This window comes from Heloderma suspectum, chromosome 1 (assembly GCF_057233095.1).
Source record: "Heloderma suspectum isolate Gila_16-S chromosome 1, 16-S_ref, whole genome shotgun sequence".
NCBI lineage: Eukaryota > Metazoa > Chordata > Lepidosauria > Squamata > Helodermatidae > Heloderma > Heloderma suspectum.
Window position 1 is genome coordinate 6,489,424 of NC_139458.1, and position 21,085 is coordinate 6,510,508.

Sequence of the window (21,085 nt, forward strand, 5' to 3'; positions counted from 1 at the left end):
AAAGCAAGAGAATTCCAGAAAAACGTCTATTTCTGCTTCATTGACTACGCTAAAGCCTTTGATTGTGTGGATCACAACAAACTGTGGCAAATTCTTAAAGTGATGGGAGTACCAGACCACCTTACCTGTCTCCTGAGAAACCTGTACGAGGGTCAAGAAGCAACAGTAAGAACCACACATGGAACAACCGAGTGGTTCAAAATTGGGAAAGGAGTACGACAAGGCTGCATATTGTCACCCTGCTTATTTAACTTATATGCAGAGTACATCATGAGAAATGCCGGGTTGGATGAATCAGAGGTCGGAATTAAGATTGCTGGGAGAATTATCAACAACCTCCGATATGCAGACGATACCACCCTAATGGCAGAAAGCGAAGAGGATCTCAAGAGCCTCTTGTTGAGTGTGAAAGAGGAGAGTGCAAAAGCTGGTTTGAAACTCAACATTAAAAAAACTAAGATCATGGCATCTGGCCCCATCACTTCCTGGCATATAGAAGGGGAAGAAATGGAAGCAGTGACAGATTTTACTTTCTTGGGCTCCAAGATCACCTCAGACGGTGACTGTAGCCATGAAATTAAAAGACGCTTGCTCCTGGGGAGGAAAGCTATGGCCAACCTAGACAGCATAGTAAGAAGCAGAGACATCACCTTGTCGACAAAGGTCCGTCTAATCAAAGCTATGGTTTTCCCAGTAGTAATGTATGGCTGTGAGAGCTGGACTATAAGGAAGGCTGAGCGCCGAAGAATTGATGCTTTCGAACTGTGGTGCTGGAGAAGATTCTTACGAGTCCCCTGGACTGCAAGGAGGTCAAATCAGTCCATCCTAAAGGAAATCAACCCTGAGTGCTCATTGGAAGGACAGATAATGAAGCTGAAGCTCCAATATTTTGGCCACCTAATGCGAAGAGAAAACTCCCTGGAAAAGACCCTGATGCTGGGAAAGACTGAAGGCAAAAGGAGAAGGGGACGGCAGAGGATGAGATGGCTAGATAGCATCACGGATGCAATGAATATGAACTTGAGCACGCTCCGGGAGACAGCGCAGGACAGGAAGGCCTGGCGTGCTATGGTCCATGGGGTCACGAAGAGTCGGACACGACTGAACGACTGAACAACAACAAATCTTTCCCAATCCAAAAATATTTGTCAGCAATCCATTTAAATTCAGTTTAAACGTTTGAGGAATATCTCTAGGCAACTGTATTCCAAGATATGTTTTAAGTTCTGAACACCAGGGGAATTTCCATTTAGTAACTACATTGGGTAACTTAAAACAACCTACTGGCATTAATTCAGATTCTGACCAATTAATAGTGCAGCCCAAACGGTGTCAATTAATCTTATTAATGTTAGCATAGAAGGCTCTAACCTATTGATAAATAACAAATTATCTGCATGTAGAGCTGTTTTATATTCAACCTGCTCATGCACAAACCCATGCATTTCTCTGTTCTGCCTAATTGCACATGCCACAGATTCCAGACACGTATCAAGTGAGAAAAACGGCAGCCCTGCCTTACACCCCCCTGTAGACAAAAAGTTGAAAGAATTCCATTTGTCATCACTCGCGACTTAGAAGAGAGATATAAAATTCTAATCAGACTAAGAAGAGAGATATAAAATTCTAATCAATCTTGACAATTCTTGGGAAAAGCCTAATTTTTCTAAAGTCACAAACATACACTACCAATGTAATTTGTCAAATGCTTTTTCAGCATCAAGTGAAACAACCACTGCCAAATCAGGTCTTTTGTTATTCAAGGCAATTAAATAGATTTGGTATCTTTGCCGAATCCACTTGATCGGGATGCACTAATGTATATATCACCCACTGAAGTCTATTAGCAGGAATTGCTGTTAATATTTTAGTGTCCACATTGATTAAAGAAATTGGCCTGTAATTTACGCGGTGGGTATGGTCGTTACCAGGTTTAGGAATAACAGAAGTATAAGCAACATTTAATGGTGAGGTCTGACCAGTGCAGAATAGAGTATCTCTGCTACACCAGTTCTTGCCCAACACAGAAGGGGATGGAGCACATACCAGCTTCACGCAGGCCTCAAGCCTGTCTGACTCAAGCCATGTGGATTCCTCCTCCTCCTCTGCTTAAACCTTGTCAGGGCCGAGTATCACTTTCAATTAACAACCCAGGAACGCCCTGTTCCTGGGTTGTTGTCATTACCTATCTGTTCAGTCGTTCAGTCGTGTCTGATTCTTCGTGACCCCATGGACCATAGCACGCCAGGCCTTCCTGTCCTCCGCTCTCTCCCGGAGCATGCTCAAGTTCATACTCATTGCATCAGTGATGCTATCTAGCCATCTCATCCTCTGCCGTCCCCTTCTCCTTTTGCCTTCAGTCTTTCCCAGCATCAGGGTCTTTTCCAGAGAGTTTTCTCTTTGCATTAGGTAGCCACTGGACCAATTAGAAGGTTTTCGTTGAAATCATATCCTTTCTCCAAGGGGTTCAAGGAAAGTCAACTCTTTGAATATATTACTCTGCCTCATTTGGAATGAGAACAATAGTTCATCTAGGACAGAATTGTCACCCAGTCCCAGTCTGCCATATCCAAGCCCAGCATATTCTAACTCATTCACCATACTGCACTGCTGCTAGGTTTTATTGTGGTTGCATTGTTATATTGTGGTTTTAATGTTCTATATATTTTATATTGTTTTATTGTGTGCTGTTTGGTTTTAATTTCTGTGAACCGCCCAGAGAGCTTTGGCTATTGGGCAGTATAGAAATGAAATGAAATTAAATGAATAAATAAATAAATAAATAAATAAAATACTGGCACTTTCACCAAACAGTAACTTCTTTAAAAGTAATTAGTGTCACTTTGCAAATGCCCTTGATGGGAATCTTAGTCCACCCTCTAACAAAAAAATCAGGTAACTCCTGACCCAGTTACAACCTGGTAAGCTGCAGGCTCCAACAGGCACTTGGGTGACGTCAAGAACCGAGCAGAGTAAAGGCCTCCTCTCTCTGCGAAGGAGCCGTGAAGGCCAACGGCCAAAGCCAGCAATCTGAGAGCCATTTGAATCCAGAGCCATTACGTAAGTGCCTGCTGGGCACACTTCCTGCAAGAGGAACAAGCTCCACAGTAAAGCTTATTGGGAAACAGGTATAACATGATTGAGAGGGCTGAATTCTCACACCCCCTAGAACGCAGCTGTGTAGCAATGCTACAACAAGGTGGTCACCTCTGGCGAGAAAGAATTTCCTTCAGGCGATCCACAAGGGAAGCTTTTTTTAGGGTTTGTTCTCCTTTCCCACCACCCCACCCCAGTCTAAAGTCACATATGATTAATACAGGTCTGTGCAGGCTGGTGGGGCAATCTGTTTTTTGTGGGCTAGTATCATTTCTGAACTTATCTGTAACACTGAGCCTATGCTTGCAAGAAGCACTCACATATTTCGTCCACTCTACAACTCAGTCAGGAAGGTACATGTCAGGAACGTATATGCACAAGAACCAACTTGCACACAAACTGATGTGTGTGTGTTTTTAATCACCAAGTGCTTTTAACTCCAATACATTACAATTCATAATAAGAACCAAAATATGTTGTTAATGGCATCACTTCCTGAAAAATGCACCCTGGATTTCTCTATGCTCATAGCCTATCATAAGAACATACGAAGAGACATGCTGGATCAGACCAAAGGTCCATCCAGTCCAGCATTCTGTTCACACAGTGGCCAACCAGCTGCCTCTGGGAAAGCTACACATAGTATGTGAGTATGTGCAATAGCACCCTCCTACTCATGTTCCCAACAACCAGGGTACATAGGCATACTGTCTCTGATACAGAAGGTAACATACAGTCATCAGGACTAGTAGCCACTGACAGCCTTTTCCTCCATATCAGCCTTCCAAGAGATTACAGAGGTAGATATCAAGGGGTGAACCATAAACTGAGGACTAAATTAGACATATACACCTCTAGGGAGGTGGTGGGCTCTCCCACACTGGAGGCATTCAAGATGAAGCTGGACAGCTACCTGTCAGGGATGCTTTGACTTAGATTCCTGCACTGAGCAGGGGGTTGGACTCGATGGTCTTATATGCCCCTTCCAGCCCTACTGTTCTATGATTCTGTGCTTTACTGCTGCAGTGTGGAGAAGGAATTTTCATCAGGATCACAGGCAGGTAGGGAAAGGTTAAACCTCCCCTCTGCTCACCCTGAAATCCCGGTAAGAATTGTTCCCCCACATCCATGCCTATGTATTCATTTTTAAAACCCAGACAAAGTTGCTAACCATGCTATTAAAGTGATGTCTGGTTTGCCCTTAAGCATTCATCACTCTCATTGTCTTTTCCTTTCACCTCTCTCTCTGACACATCTGACCCTTTGTTTTCATGGTTTAAATCAGCCTTTCCCAAACTGTTGCCCTCCAGCTTCAACACTCATCAGCTCCAGCCAGCATGGCCAATGGTCAGGGATGCTGGGAACTGTAGTACAAAACATCTAGAGGGCACCAGGTTGGAGAAAGCTGAGTTATATGGCCTCTCCTGAGCTGGAGTAGTGGAAAGACCTGAATGGGGGTAGGGAAGGGTGGTTTCCCACCCTGTAAGCTCTGGGGTAGGGATTACAATTGCACAATGACCCACAAAAATATTTCCAGGCGACAGTTAAGTTTAAAAGTTGCAAAATGTGCATATACAATGCCATCACCACGTGCAGACCGCAGAGAAATTACTTGGAACAATCTGAAACCATTACGCAACTGATATTTAGTCAAACACAATGAATCGGGCATGACTGCTGCACACGCTTCAATCAACAGGTCTTTTGCACCAAACCTTTTAACACACACCCTTCCCATTCTTCTAGGGTAACAACAGAGATCCTCACCATCTAATGCGAAATAAATTAAATTGCAGTTCTTTATTATCCATCTGGGGAACCCCAGAGGGCCAGATTTGGCCCACAGGCCAGATGTTCAACACCCCTGACCTAGAAGACAGTGCGAATTGCAAATAACTTGGAGCAGGCAAGACAATGGAACTTTACAAAAGGTGTTGATACCCACCCCTTTTGAGGACACAAAACCATTTAACACAGATATGGGGCAAAGATAAACCTTTGTGGACTAGTAACTTTTGTATACATATTTGCAAGGCTGACCTGGCAAATAACTCTTCAGAATTCTCTCCCTGCTGTAGTGTGACAGGCTCCATCCTTGAGAGTGTTTAGGTGCCCGCTGAAAACACTTCTGTACACCCAGCCATTTGCTAATTTTAATACCTAGCTTGGCACATTTTCCCTGCTGTTTTTTTATTTTTGTATTTTATTTTAAGTGTTGTTTTAATGCATTTTATATATCGCCCTGCAATTTGATAATGAAGGACAGTATAGAAATATTTTAAATAAAATAAAATCAGATGGAAGTGGTGAATATACTCAGCCATATCTGAGCAAGCGGTGTAAAAACAAGGAAAAGAAATCACATGCATAGCTTTGAAACACACACACACACACAAACACAGAAGAGGAATGTTTCTTCTAGCTTTTCCATATCAATGCCTTTATGGTGTCATAACCCTGCAATGCAGCCTCTTGCCTTCCCTCTGAGCCGTGGGGAGTGAAAAGCTAGGTCTCTGGCTCAGCCATCCAGAAATGAATTGAAAAGTGCTAACAGCTGAGCCAAAATGTACACTGAAAGGGAGATCCCTTCTGATTTTAACACTAAAAACCATCAACCCTCTGGATCCAGCAAGCAAGCAAGCAGGACTTTTGAGAGGTCTGTGCAGCAATCATTAAGGTTTCTTGGGACTGGTGCCCACATAACACTCCAGATTGCTTAACCTTGGATAAGCAAGTGAGAGGGGCTGCAGAAGCATGTACTCCCTCTACCCCTCCTCCACCCCTGCCCCTTCCTTCCCTTGTGGAGCATGACATCCCCTGCAAGTCTATCCCCACGGTTAAGCATGACATAGGCACCAGCGTTAACCGCACTTAAAGCTAAATAGACTCCTTCTTATCCAGTTCGCTCACCAGCTTCACACCTTGGTTAAGAGCAATAGCCTGGTTATTTGGAGGAAGCTTATGGTTTTGGCTAAACAGTGGGGCTAGTCACATGGAACGACAACCCATTGGTTTAAAAATGGACAGGCTGCTGTGCCCAAGTGGGTAGACTGCCTAAAGCACACCCACCTCTTCCACTTTAGCACACAACACACAAGCAGCTCCTTTGCAGGTTGTGCAGTGTAATGTGTGAACGCAGACCACTGGGTTGTATAAGGACTAAACCACCCAGCGGTTAACCCAACAAACCATGGGCTGTCCACTGGTTGTTTGGCCCCTAAACAACCCAGCAATCCAGGTTCGCACATCACACTGCACAACCTATGAAGAAGCTGATTGTGGTTGTGCAGTAAGCATGGAAGAGGCGGATGCACTACCATGCACAACAACCTACTGGTTTTTAAACAATGGATTGTCGTTACATAAGAACCAGGTCAGAGGCAACTGAAAGCTGAATTAATTATGCAACATTAAAACAACACCTTTAGAGACGGAAAAGTATTTTATTGTCACATATTACAGGAAACTTTTTTTTTAAATCTGAGGCAAAAAAGAAATTGGCCAAACCAAATGTATTCCTGCATTTACAACAATCCAAGTACCCCATCCTGACTTTTACAGATTTAATGTCCCAGATTGGGACATTAGGCAGACGGCCTATCACCAGGCCCTAGATCAGGGGTAGGCAACATTTTTGGGTCAGAGACACATTTTGAATATGTCCATGGGCATCATAAAAAATTACTGTTGGTGTGGGGATGTGGTGGGCATAGCTTCCTCTTCCTCCTCCTCCTCTCCCCCTCACTCTTTCCTTCCTCCCCCTTGCTATTTTCTTCCTCCTCTTCCCCCCCCCACCTCTCATGATTCCTTTCTATTCCCCCCATCTCCTGCCATGCTCACCTTAAATCCCAATCTGTGGGAGCATGGCAAGAGGGAAGGAAAGGCAGGGCCGGAGTGGAGGCAGGACGAGGAAGAAGGTAGGAAAGGCCAGTGGCGAGGAGAAAAGGTAAGGCAGCAGGATGAAGGAAAGGCCACAGCAGCAGTGAGAGGAAGGACGGACAGACGGATCACAGTGGCGGTGAGGGGAAAGGCCACAGAGGCAAGGAAGGTTCTGGAGCGTGGTGGGGAGCGGGGGAGAGAAAGGAGGAGGCTGGGGTCCGGTGGGTGCACTTGGGGGTCTTGGAGGGTGCCAATCCATATAAGATGAAATCTGAATGCCTGATCATAAAACTTTGGAAGGGGGAATTTCACATGGAAGTAGGCAACCCAGTGCTGACAGCGACTGTGAATGACCCAAGATGGTCAGCAAAGGGGCACGACCAACACAGCCTGGATTTCTGGCTCCTGCAGAACCACCTAGAGACAATCACCTCCGACTCTCAATTGTTGAACAAGCTCAAACCAGCCCCTCAAGGTGCTCCACCCAGTCACCTAACAGAGGGCTCATGCTATGAAAAAAAAGTCGTTGAGAGGAAGCACGTGAGATGGTTTCCCAGAAGACAGCCTCTCTAATCACAGAGGACAGCTTGGCCAGGGGGCCTAGGGGGAAACCCAATTAACTGTGACAGCTCCTGTCAAGTTAGATTTTGGGTGGGAAAGAGTTCTCCCATCTTTGAACACCTACACAATCACTTTTGTATCTAGAGGAGGAGGGGAAACATTTTACTTTGTACCATTGCCAGCAAAAGTGAATGCTTCTAACATAGCAAGCACCTCTCCACTTGCAGTAAAAATAAAACCGGAAACAACCCAGGCCAGAAGTAAGTGGAGCCTTCTGTGCAACTGCAGCTGCCCACTCTTGCCCCACTCACTGGCACCACTCCTTCCATTCCATCCTCCAATTGCTACCAGGTCCCCTTCCTGTTTCCCTGCTCCTTTGAGGAATATCCCAGGCACCTTTCCAGGAATGGCAGCAGAGAGACAAGAGACTTCGAAGCCCTACGCTAAACATTAGCCCTCACCGGACCATACTGAATGCCTGCATAGGACTAGCATCAGCCCCTGGAGGAGATTAAACCAGGTGACCTTTGCTCCCTTCCAAGTCAATATCCTATGGATTTAAAAGCAGGGAACAGAATCAGCCGAGATGACCCCACGCAACTGAATGTCTACCATCAAATCCAGCAGCAAAAAAAGCATTCAGAGGGCCTGCTGAATGACACACTTTGAGGCTCCTTTCAGACTTTCGCACTTCGAGAGCATAACAGCTCAGGAGTACCAAGACACCTGCACTAGAAATAACTTCGCACAGAAGCTAACACTTCCAAAGCCTCAGTCCAACTTGATTCTCTGAAAATACTGGGGGAAGGTTTAGGATATGGGGACATCTAGGGTAAAACATATGGAGAGTGAGGGAGAGACCGAGGGAGGGACCAACCCTCCTTCCAGCCATAAACTGCATCACCACCTCAGCCTACAATTGCATACAGAGAGCAGGGCCATTAAATAAATCCATACTTAGCATTTCTAGAGGACCTTCTGAATATTCCCAGGAAGACATACAGGAGCACTGCAAGCAGGTCACTGTTGTTATTATATCCATATTGCACATGTAGGGAAGAAACACTGAGGCAAAGAAAGTAGCCATTGGCTTTGAGGCCACCTCATGAGTTTACAGCCAAGGTGAGACTTGGACAAAGGGCTTCACAGCCTTGAGCCACTACAGCAGCTCTCACCACTTGCAAGCTGCCTTATTTATTTACTTCAGGCATTTATACCACACTCTTCAAAGACACTGCCCCAGGGCCGCTTTACCATGCTAATAAAAATACAATCAAGAGTTCCCTCCAGACATCCTTGCTCGCATCTCCTTCTTCTGCCCACCCAATGACTGCAACGTTCTGCAGCGAAGAGAGGATTCTGCACTTCATGCTGTTCAGACGAACAGCGTGCCATGCTTCCCTGTAGGGAAAGAGGTCTCTCTCCTGAGACTTTGGAGAGTGGCTGTAACAGAAGATGGCACAGGGCTAGCTGTAGCAGGGCCCTGGCTTGGGAGGAGAAGGCAGCATCTTACACTCCAACCAGAGCACCAAATCCACAACCAGGATGGCCATATGAGCAATCCTGAGTGAAGATGGAGAAGGTTTCAGGACTAAAACAAACATCTGCAGAACTGAACACATCCAATACCAACCACGCTGCAAACAGAGTATTTGCCTTAATCTGATTTTGCTTCTTGCAAGCTAGTCTTAACTCGGAGGACTTGTGTCCTTTTAATCAGGCCCTATAAATGCCACATTCCCACAAGAGGCAGACAAATATACCTCCACCTGCATTAAGAGGGTCAGGAATATAGGAGGCAGCAGTCTTTTAGCCAAGAAATCAGACACTTTGCTAATGTTCATGATACTGGGGAGAACCAGGAGAAGGGATTGGGAAGATGCTTCATCCCAAGCACTGCTTGGCTGCAAAGCAGCTCAGAAAATGAGATTTCTGATATACATAAAAAATTGTTGTGAACTGCCCAGAGAGCAAGGGGGGAGACATGATAGAGGTCTACAAAATATGCATGGCACAGAGAATGTGGAAAGGGAGACATTTTCCTCCCTCTCTCAAAATACTAGAACCTGGGGTCCTCCTATGAAGCTGACTGGTGAGAGATTCAGGACAGATCAAAGGAAGGACTTCTTCACACAGCGCAGAGTTAAACTATGGAATTCGCATCCACAGCATGTGGTGATAGTCACCAATTTCGATGGCTTTAAAGGGGGTCGGACAAATTCCTGGAGGAAAAGTCTCTCAATGGCTAGTAGTCTTGATGTCTGTGTGCTACCCCCAGTACCAGAAGCAATGAGCCTATGTACACCAGTTGCTGGGGAACATGGGAGGGAAGGTGCTGTTGCACTCATGTCCTGCGTGTGGGTTCCTGGTCAACAGCTGGCTGGTCACTGTGTGAACAGAACGTTGGACTAGATGGACCCTTGGTCTGATCCAGCATGGCTCTTCTTATGCTCTTATGGCTATTGGGCAGTACAGAAATATAATATATAAATAAGCACACCAACTTAAAATCAAATCAAGTTCATAGTAACTTCGGCCCAAAGAAAAGGACACAGGGACCTTTATGTGCCAAAGCAAAAATGCAGCCATTAAGATCACTGGAGCAATGTGTTTGATTAAGAAGATCATTGGAGCAAAACTCCAGAGAGTTGTTGCCGGTCAGTGTCAACAACACTGGGCTAGAGTGACCAAGGATCTGACTCAGAATAAGACAGCTTCCTAAGTACCAAACAAGATCAAAAGGGCGAAAAAGGTGCAGTAATGTCAATTATAATGCTATTTGCGTTTGTGCAGAGCAGACCATAAACGTGGAATACACAAAATATGTTCCAAGGTTTATATGCAAATTCAAAAATTGATTCCAAGAATTACTTGTGTATCATGCTGTCTCAAGTTAATAATTTCTGACAAGGATAAAGGCAATCATGCCTAGTAAAGTCAATACAATTAAAGGTTCAACCAAAACTGTATAAAGTACATTTGGACAATTAGAGAGCAATTATACTTGGAAAATACAATTATCTTTTAAACCAAAATGGTCTTAGGTGAATACACGGTTTCAAAACAATGGTATTTAACAATATTTATACACCATGCTATCTCAAAGTAATATCAGACAGTGATAAAGGTGGTGATACATAATAAATAAAGTCAACACAATTGTTTATACAAGGACGACAACTCCAGAATGTGGTGTTGTTTCTACACTTAACTTCTAATTGACATGATTGCAGCTTTTTGGTCCTTTTGATCTTGTTTGACACTTCAATTGAGGGTTCCCCTCCCTTTTTCTTATCTAGCTTCCTAAGTGCCTACACCTGCTTGCTGCAGGGGCTGTGCTGAAGACCAGTCGCTTATGTTGCAGGCAGTGCTGACACAGAAGGAAAACACATCGCTGGGTCTTCCAATGTACTCCCTCCATTTCCAACACTAATGTAGCAACAGAGGAAAGGCCCAGCAAAAATGGCAATCACACAGCTACAGTATCATTAAGAATCAGGCTTAAGTCCTGCTTAGCTTCCCTCAGCCTTCCAACACTTCACTAGTCACTCATGGTTAACCGCCTTGGTGCCCTCTGAGCCAAAAGACAGGTTATAAAATGACTTTTAAAAAAAGAAGCTGTGTTTCAGAGAGTATGGAATTCTGCACCAGAGATCACATTTGACAGTGCACCTACAACAGCGATTCAATCCACATATCCCTAAGGACTGTTTCCTTACTAGCTTAAGAGTCTGAGGCACATAAGCACAGCTTCAAGTGCTGAATCTTTTCACTGCCTTAACTGAATTGACTAGTAGGGCAAGTTCATTAAAAGTGTGCAGACCAACCATTTCAAGAAGTGGAGCCCAGAACACACTCCTGCTGCAGACTCCAAGTCGTAAGCGAGAGCTACTGTGGGCCCTGCACAGAGACCACGGAAGCGCAATTGCAGTCGATTTCCCAGCTTAGATGTGTATCAATGCACAGCCAAAGCGTAGCCAAGCTGAAACACGTTGCTGATCGCACAGGTCCTTGAGGATCAGCTGATGTTCCACCAACCCACATGCAAAGACAGACAGACAGACAAAGCGCTCATCTTTCTCAGGAACAGCATTTGTCTTTTCCATGTATCTGAAGGCAACTAGCAGGAACACAATGTTAGAAAGGCAACATGTCCACCAACTATAATATCTCCAGTGCCCTCTTAATGCACAGCTACATGACAGTTCCAACAGAGGATTGGAACAACATTCCTAGGAGCCCAGACAACCAAGTCCCTTGGGATTTTTCCAGCTCCCAGAAGGTAGATGCAGACTCAAGAACACCGCCCCCCTCCAGTTATATATGACTGCAGCCCAAGTGTGGGCCATGATATTTGTGGCCAGAAAATCCTGCTGGCACCTCCTCCCACTCATTCACATGGAGCATAATTTGCTGGAAGGTTCCCTTGTAAAGGCCTTACCAAAATGAATGACTGGGCTTATGTGCAGCTTCTGTTCAATTTCAGTGGGTTTTGTACAGAAGAACTTGCCAGGAGATTGTGCCAAACAAATTGGGTCAGATCTGTTTGTCTTCACACTGCTGCCTCTTTGAATGCAACCTCTAATTCACCACTTCAGAAACCTACCACTTCACCTCATGGTTAAAGGCTGTCTTGAAACATCACATTTAACCGGGGGGGGGGGGGGGGAGGATACTTAAGTCACATGTAATCAAGTCAAATGTCTGAATGGGTATATTCCCAAAGGACTGAGATGTACAAAGAGAAGACAAAACAGAGGTCAGTCACTTACACTGCAATGATAGAAGGTGACCGGATTTTGTCAGAAAGGTTGAGTCATGTTGTACATTTCTTAGATGAGCACAGATGATCTTGGCCCCCACAATTTGGCCCCTCCAATTCCAAATCCAGTTGTTAAAAGAAGGAATTATCTCCTTCCCCACAAGCTGCTTGGTCCACCAGACTAACCCTGACTGATTACCCTCTTTCCTCAGGCAGCCAATCCAGCATTTTTAAAATAAACATCCTGAGGGTATTCTCCTTTCTCCCCTAATCAGACCGGAGAACCCCGGCCAACTATTAGAAGCCACATTTGTCAGAGTTGAGTCAAAAAGATGGAATCGCAGCTGTCCCAAGTTTTCAAAATTAATTCTGAACAGGTGGGGGTTTTTGAACCCCAAAGGATAGAATATTGCCTCTGCAGGCTCACCCTGCTCCCCTTTCTTCTAGTTCTAGCACTGTTTTACAGCTATGATGTAAGAGGACAACAACAAAAGGTGCATTAAGAAATGTCAACCAATCTAACGGCAAACCCGAGAGAATAATATGTAATGATTCATCATTTAAGAAGACTTTCTGGATTTACCTGTTTGTACTGCACCTACAGCATGTGACAGTATATTGCCTTGCAAGAAAGAGGACCCCCCAGTGGCCCTCAAGAAGTGAGGCACAGTGACTGGACGTCTGCTCCACAGCTCTCCCTCCCACCACCAATGAAGCTGCTGCCCTTCCCAAACTATATGTGGGGGCAGGCTCGGGGTGAGTGGGAAGAGTGATCCCAATTTGTAGTGGAAATGCAACAGGCAGAAGGCGCTGCCATTCTGGCTCTCACCTTGTAGACGTCGCCATACGTGCCGCTCCCCACTCGCTGGACGAGTTCATAGTCGTGCTGTGGATTCCGCCGCAGAATATCCCCACTTGGTCGGGTCAGAGCATCCATTGTCAGTCAATATACTCCCCCTGCCCCCCCCCAAGAGGGGGAACAGGAGAGATACGCAGCTGCCTTGGTCTTCCCCACTGCTGGGTTTCCAATACCAAGAAAGCGATGCCCTCAGGGTCCTAGCGAGGCGATCCACAGGTGGCACACATGGCTTTGGTCCACTTTTCTTTGGGCCTAAAACATTAAGAAGGAGATTCTAAGTGGGTTTGATTTCTACACAAGAACAGAGGTGGCCCAGGACACTTTGGTGCCTGAGACAGAAAAAACAAATGGACCCACTCTTCCCATTAACTGTCACGGAGTACAACTGCTGTACTCTTGCACAGATCCCATTCACTTCAATGGGCCTGTACAGGAAGAACATCCCAGTAGATTGTGCCCCCGGAGGATGGTCAGATCGGTCTATCTTCTACTCTGTTGCTCTTAATAATGCCGGGGGGGCGGGGGGCTCACCTTGGGAACAGTTGCCTCCTCATCAGGCCAGAAAGAACAGCCTCCCCAAGCCAGACTAGGTTGGCCTCATATTCCATCTCCAAAGGAGCCACTGGTTCAGAGTATTAATAACACTTACTTCAACAACCATGAAGTAGGGCTGAGGCTGAGAGAAAAAAGCTTGCCACAGATCAGACCATTCACACTCTGGATCACCTTACAGGACAATTAAGTCAAAGACATTACATTGGCCAATGCATGTTCCCAATGCCACACTCACAGAGATAATGGAGAACATTGGGGGTGGGGGTGGGCAAAAGGGATGTGTACGGGGAGCGAGCAGTGCTTAACCCTGCTGATTTCCTAATGAAAATGCTCCCCCGCTGCCCTGCTCCCCCCCCGGGGGGGGTGCTTTTCCAAAAGCCTTGGGCCATTTTCATCAGAATATATAGCACTAGATATACTACAGTTTTGCAACCTTGTTTAACATATAGTTAATTTTGTGTAACCATGCTAGACCTGTAGTGGGGAAGCTACCATGTAAATGGGAATCACAGTATGTTGTTCCTTCAACATTTTGTGGAAGATAAAATGTACCAACTGAGAGAAGGGAAAAGGCCAGTCCTGGGGTATCTGCAGGGGAGAGTAGGTGGGCACGGTACACCCTTCTGGCTGCTCCTCCCCCCTAAATGCACCTCTCCACTCCCATATTAGCATTACAAGGGAAAGATGAGTTTGGGAACCCCGTATTCTGTCGTAACATCTCTCTGGCCCCAAAGAAACAGACATACACACTAAAGAGCACCCAAAACTTTGTATCACATAAAACAAAGTCTGTGCTAATATAAACTGAACTCTGCGCGCTGTGTAGCTTGTGACATATATATGTGCACAGACTTGTTGCTGCTTGCATAACTTACTCCCCTTCTACTAGTTCCAAGAAAAAAACAAAGAGCTACAGAGGGCACCTTGGAAATCATATGGGCCCCCCAACCAAACCCACTTCCAAGTCCTCCAGCCATTGATCAAATACTTTCAAAGTCCTAACAATAGTAGGAAACATGATAAAATGCAGTGGAGCCAAGAAGATAGAAACTGGCAGAAGTGAAAGACTACAAACAGCTCTACTGAAGCAAGAAAAAGCCAGCACTTCGTGGACATCCCCCATTATATAGGCACAGTAACAGCCAAGTGAAACATTTGGGACCAACATTTCTCTGCTTAACAAGACCTAGTGCCTGCATCCATTCAGGTCTTTTTGATTTAAAATACTTCCAAGCCCATCATCATAGTATTAAGGGCTAGCAGTTTGACTCTTTCTTAATGGAACCAAAGATTCTCAGCCTGGTGGATGCTGTCCCCAGTACCACTGTCTGTCCAGACACCCAACAAAATTGTAAATATGGACATCCCTAGCAGATGGCCACTTCTAAGATTATTTTATACTGGAAAGAACTATTACAACTGCATCAGATTGCCCTTCAGAAGGCCTACGCACATCAGTTGTATCCAGCCTCAATGAAGCCACACTGACAAAGCTGTTGGATCTTTCCTAACTGGGAGAAAGGGCATTAAAATGCCAAATGCAATTCAATGAAAGCTAGTGTAAAGTGATGAACGTTGGGGCAAAAAGTCCCAACTTCACATATACACTGATGGGATTTGAGCTGACAATGACTGACCAAGAAAGAGATCTTGGGGCTGTGGTGGACAGCTCACTGAAAATGTTGACTCATTGCGCGGCTGCTGTGAAAAGGCAAATTCCATGTTGGGCATAATTAGAAAAGGAACTGAAATAAAACTGCCGATAACATCCTCCCTGGCTGCCAAAGGGGTTACACCTAAATTAATCAAAGATGAGGCTATCAAGGACTACTAGTAATAAAGGCTATATTCTGCCTCCAGTATTGGAGGCAGTACGCCTCTATATACCAGTTGCTGGGAACACAAGCCAGAGGGTGGTGCTGGACTCATGGCCTGCTTGTGGGCTTCCCACAGGCAGCTGGTTGGCCACTGTGTGAACAGAAAGCTGGACTAGACAGACCCTTGGTCGGATTCTTATGGTGGTCAGTTTGGAAGTACTCTAACTGTAGTGTGCAAAATGCACAAGTCTACTCTGGGCCACAGCAATCTTTTGTTCTTCTAGTGACATCTGTTTTCAGCGAGGAAGTGTGCAAAGGGGAAATGAGGCAATGGCAGTGAAGCTGCCTACAGCACGTCTACGCAGTTTGGAGTCTTAACATACACAGAAGCACAAGAAGTGATACATACCAGCCAGAGGTGTCCAGTGCCCAGGGCTGATACCAGAAAGTTCCAGCCCCCAATGGCTGGAATGTCAGGGTTCAGACCTGCTCAGACCTGGAACTCAAAGTTTCCTTGGAGGAGGAGCAGGGAGAACAGGATCCTCCAGCAGACCCACACATTGCCAGCAACCCTGTGGAGCTGTCAGAGCCAGGTCTCCATGCCCTAGGACTGGAGGACCCAAGATCAGTTGCCTGGGTTCTTGCCTGGCTCTCAAAGCCCCACGCATCATCTCCAGGGCCACAAGAGCCAAGCAGGCACTTCAGGGCCACTGGCAAAGTGCCTGGCTAGCTGCCCACGATACTCCTCAGGAGGAAGGGGAAGTGTGTATAAGCACCTGCCCAGATTAGGACCTGGTTGAGAGCCAGGAAGGGGTGGAACCTCTGATATACATTGTCAGTCTGAGTTGAAGCAACAGTAACAGAGCAAGCTCCAAGCCTTTCTGAACCAGGGAAAGACCAGGACAGATAGCAAGCACCCAGAGCAGTGAGGGAAAGCCTTCAAGGCACAGATAACAAGACTGAAAACATGCCTCAGACTGCTGGCTTATATAGCAGACAACTGCACAGGATTGGCTTTGCATGGTCACCTGATCCCAAGATCTGGAAGATTCTAGTCTATGATGTTTGCGTCCTGACTTTACCCACCTGCAATTTTTTCTTCCAAATAGCAGTATCACAGGAAGTTGGCAATTGGCACCTGACCCTCTGGGTCCTGGTTCAAGCCCCTCAGCAACTGACAGGAATATCATACAGCATGCATTGCTACATACCCACATCATCTCTTCTTTCATATATTTTATTAATGGTGTTTTATCTCCTGTTTTTATCATTTTCTGATTTTTATGTTAGGTTTCATTGTACTGTTACTTTATATAGTGAGCCACCCAAAGAACACTAATGTTATTTGGAGACTTCCACGCTGCTCTCGTCGCTGCAAATGCCATCCCTTCTCCAAGAGCGCCTCCGTGTACTGTGCGAGGTGGCCACGTCCCCCCCTCAGCACCTTCCCCACAGTTTTCAGAAGGTTATTCCCCTCAACACGAGGGGTGTGTTCAGTACTAATGTACTGAAGATACAGGATAAAATGCAAAAAGTAAACTACACACTATTGTCCAGAACACACAGCTGGAGTAAGAAGCTCAGAGTTGCTGACCCAGCAAAGGCCTGGGAAAAGACTGAGAGCTTATATATTGGCTGTCCCTTACATACCAGTGGCAGTTGGGTCTGCTTCTTCAGTGGCTACAGCTGGGTCCTCCTCCTCCTGAGTAGACCCTGGGGAAAAGGGTCTTCTGGCAGCTAGGTGGCCATGCTGGCTCTGACGGTCCCTCCGGGTCCATCACCACCAGTGCTCTGGTGAGCCGTGGAATGAGAGATACGAGTCAGGAACCATAGCAGGGCTTGGATGGACTCGAAGGGGCTCTTTAAGACCTCAGGTGAGGCATCCCTGCAATCAGATCGCTCAGGGTGCCTCATGTCTTCATGAGAAGTGGGGTTTGGTGAGGAATCCCAATCCTCCTCCTCCTCCAAAAAGGTCTTCCCTGGGCTTGGGCTGGCCAGGAGCCTGACAGGCACTCAGTGTCCCTGCAGCGGAGACTAGCGAAAGGAGGGAACTAACTGAACACAAAGCGTCTGTACACACACATACACGATGTCTCCCATGGCTATGCCTTTAGTTTCCTCCATATTCCAAGCACGACCTTTAGCTGCTGCTATCCTAGATGCTCTACCACAAACCTACACAAAACAGTGAGGAAAAGAGACAGGCCAGGCTGGCAGGGCAGACACAGATGAGGATCTCTGTGGATTCTCCAGCTGAAAAAGGCCCACATTTGGCAGAGGGAAATTTCATACAGTGATGCTTCTGCAAGAGAAACTGTTTGGCTGCTCCTCCTCCGTTTAAAGAATGTTTTTCTCATAAATATAATACCCAAAGAGGCAAACACTCTTTACGTAATGGTGTGAGCTGCAGAGGATGTGGTTTGGCCCTTAAGAGTGTTTGATACCATAGAAAAAGGGAACTCCTCAGATCCCTGCTGGAACAAAAGATGGAATATAGTTAAGGTGCCAAGTAAGCTACAGTGGCACTGCGTAAGTGCAGAACTGATCCTGAACACAGAACAGCAACCTGAGAATCGCGGCTCTTTTAAAGGCGTGCCAAGCTTCTGGCTATCAAGGCTGCAAAGATGGATTTATATGTACCAGGCTTGGTGAAATATTGAACGTGGAGGTGCCTAACAAGTTGAACCATTTTTATTTGATTAATGACATTCTTTCAAAATTAATCTGCATATTACAAAAGCTCAACATGGACTCCTTTTTGACATACTAAAGGAAGTACAAGAAGTCAAAAGGATTCAAGAAACAGCTGCAGTGGGTCAGAAAGGCCACAATGCACCAAAGCTGCAATTGTTTCCAAAAAGCCCCCCACCCAAATGTGTGCCCTCAACTTTCAGGCCCCTCCCTCTCTATTAAGGTTTGCCACCACTGATGAGGCAACTTACAACTCTAGCTAATGAATCTACCAATTAAAGCTTGCCAAAGTGTGGCCAGAGCAGAATTTCAAGCAATCCATAGGCAGAGTCACTGCAGAAACAGAACTGATATGATACGGAAATGTATGCAAACTTGTTTGCTTGGCACATTTGCACAGGCTGCAGCATCCAACTTTTCTTGGCACAGCAGATGCAGAATTTGGATTCAGAATCAGTTAGCACAAAGTTTATCCAGCTCCTGTTATGGCGTTTGCAACAAGCAGAGAAATCCCAGCAACCCCAACGACTAATTATTTTAGCATGAATCCCTTACGAAACATATGAACAGGAGCCTACGGTAAAACCCTGGCTAGCAAGAATACGGGCATGTGATCCAAGAAAATTCCATAAGGGGGAAGGAGTCCAATCTTCTCAAGCCCCTGCAAGACGAGACCAAGAGCAGTGGATGCTGTGAATGCATCACAAGGCGTCAAAGGAGTTTCAGGCCCTGTCTGTGCTGCAGATGGACAAACAGGTTTCTGATTTTTATTTTTTACTTGCTAAAGTTAGCACTGGAAGGAACCCATTGATCTGCCCCGCTGTTTCTCCTCAGGGAAAAAAAACCTCAGGAACCATCACGTCTTGCTGACAACTGGGGTCGTTCAAATCCGGCGGCACAGATGGTTTCCTTCATTCCTCACAACCTGTACTTGCCTGGTCATCAGTGGTTACAGAGGAGGAGAAGCACCAAAGGCTCCTTGGCACACATTCGAGGGGCCCAAGGAACAAGAGGATGTTGCAAACCCACCCAACACGCTCCGCGGTTCAGCCCTAACTCCAAGGCTGGGGAGCGGGGCTCCCCTCTCCTTCATCCTAGGCAGGAGCGGGAACACCTTGCCCCAAACCAGCGCCGCTTCCCACCACCGCGCAAGGAGGCAACACTTCGGCTCGTCACCCAGAGGCCGCACGGGAGCTTCCAGGCGGAGGCGTCCCAGCCCTGACTAACGTAAGGCCTCGTCGTCGTGCTGTGTGCAGCAATTCCAAAGAAAAACGGACGACGGAAAGCGCGGCGGCAAAAACGCAGGAGGCTTCCAAGGGGAGGGCGGCGGCGGCGGCGGCCGGACCCCCGTGCGCGGGGCAGCGCAACGGCGGCCGCCCCGCGGAGGAGCCCGCCCCCGGTCAGCGTCCGTGACCAAGAAACACGCACGTGCGCGCGCGCAAGGGCCACGGCCCGCATACCCGCCGCCACGGGCGCGCCAGGCGCAGCCGAGCCTTGCGCGCGCGACGGAGCAGCGGGGGCTGCAGCCGCCCACACGGCCCAAGTGTGGGAGGAAGGAAGGTAGACTGCGAGTCGGAGGGAGGCTCCCCGAGTATACTAGGCGGGGGTTGGGGAGAGGCGGAGAGTCCGTGCGTGCCGCACGGACTCTCCGCCTCTCCCCAACCCCCGCCTAGTATACTCGGGGAGCCTCCCTCCGACTCGCAGTCTACCTTCCTTCCACCCCCCCTCCAATCTCGAGCCGCCGCCCCCGCCCGCCCCGACGGCGAGGAGCGCTGCCCTCTTCGGCCTCCCCCGCCGCCCGCATTCCGCTTCGCTTCTGTCGGGCGTGAGCCCCCCCTTAGCCCCCACTGGCGGGGGGGGCCGTCCTGCTGCCGCCCCTCCTACTCCAACGGGCCCAGGCCGAAGGGGGGGTCTCCGCTCGCTCACTTCGCCCCCTGCAGGCCCCGACCCCGCCGGGCGCCTTACCTCTGCCGCGCCGGGCCGCGCCGCCTCCCTCGGCCGGAGCCGCGCAGGAGGCGGCGGCGGAGGAGGCCGCTCTTTGTCCAGGCGCGGGTCGGTGCGAGGGCCTGTGTGGCTGCGAGCGCCGCGCCGGTGCGGCCTGGTCGGCTCCGCTGCGGCCGGGCTGGGCCTCGCCCGCCTTCCAGAACGCCGCTCGAACCCGCGCCGGGCCACGCCAGACCAGAAGAGCCGCCGCTGCCGCTCCTGCCGCGGCCGCCTCCCTCTCGCCCGCTCCCCGCCTCAGGCCCGCCCTCGGCCCGGCCTCCTCCTCCGCGTCGGCGCCACGAGAGGCCCGAGCCGGGCTGAGGCAGTGCCACAGCGCCCCGAAGTGGGCCTTCCGAAGCCGCCCCGCTCCCAGAGCGCAAGGCCGCCGTCGGCCGCCCCGACGTACCGCGGGCCCGCGCGAGACACGGCCGCGGCACGCGTTTCTCCTCGCTCGGGATTAAGTAATCCGGATTGACTGTCCCGCTCCTCAAAGGAGGTCCGAGCTGTTGAGGTGGAGAGTAATCCACAGGGAATAGCAGCCGCTGTTCCCCCCCCCCCCCCCCACACACACACACACACACACACCGCAAAGTAGCAGAAACTCGCTGTACGCAAGAACCCCGCACCGGATTAATCCAGATCTATTGCCGCCGACCTGCAGCCGCGCAAAGGACTGGGCTAATTAATTCCAGACTAACGCATAAGGATTAGCAGCTAATCACTTGCATTCTCTCATGCGCTCAGTCTCCAGCATGTAAACAGGCAATTCGATTTTGAATTTATTGAACCAGAATTGATGCCATCCCTGGCCTTAATCATGCTCACACCTCTTAGTTTTGCATTAATCAATCCAGAATAATTTCCACCAGCAGACACACAGGC

General features: G+C 47.8%; 1 protein-coding gene across 6 annotated transcripts in view; it reads right to left on the minus strand.

Moving 5' to 3' along the window:
- Positions 1 to 20,622, minus strand: part of MAP4K5 (mitogen-activated protein kinase kinase kinase kinase 5) — a 111,536-nt gene extending 90,914 nt beyond the window's left edge. For 3 of the 6 annotated variants that reach the window (XM_084834341.1, XM_084834322.1, XM_084834312.1), the window contains exons 1-2: positions 20,186 to 20,481; positions 13,128 to 13,409 (exon numbers count right to left, since the gene is read on the minus strand). In XM_084834341.1, coding sequence (XP_084690467.1) covers positions 13,128 to 13,235 — 108 coding nt within the window. In that variant the 5' untranslated portion in view covers positions 13,236 to 13,409; positions 20,186 to 20,481. Of the gene's footprint in view, positions 1 to 13,127; positions 13,410 to 20,185 lie in introns of all 6 variants that reach the window. The other 3 variants (XM_084834331.1, XM_084834371.1, XM_084834361.1) reach the window with 3 other exon arrangements.
- Between the last annotated feature and the right edge of the window lie 463 nt (positions 20,623 to 21,085).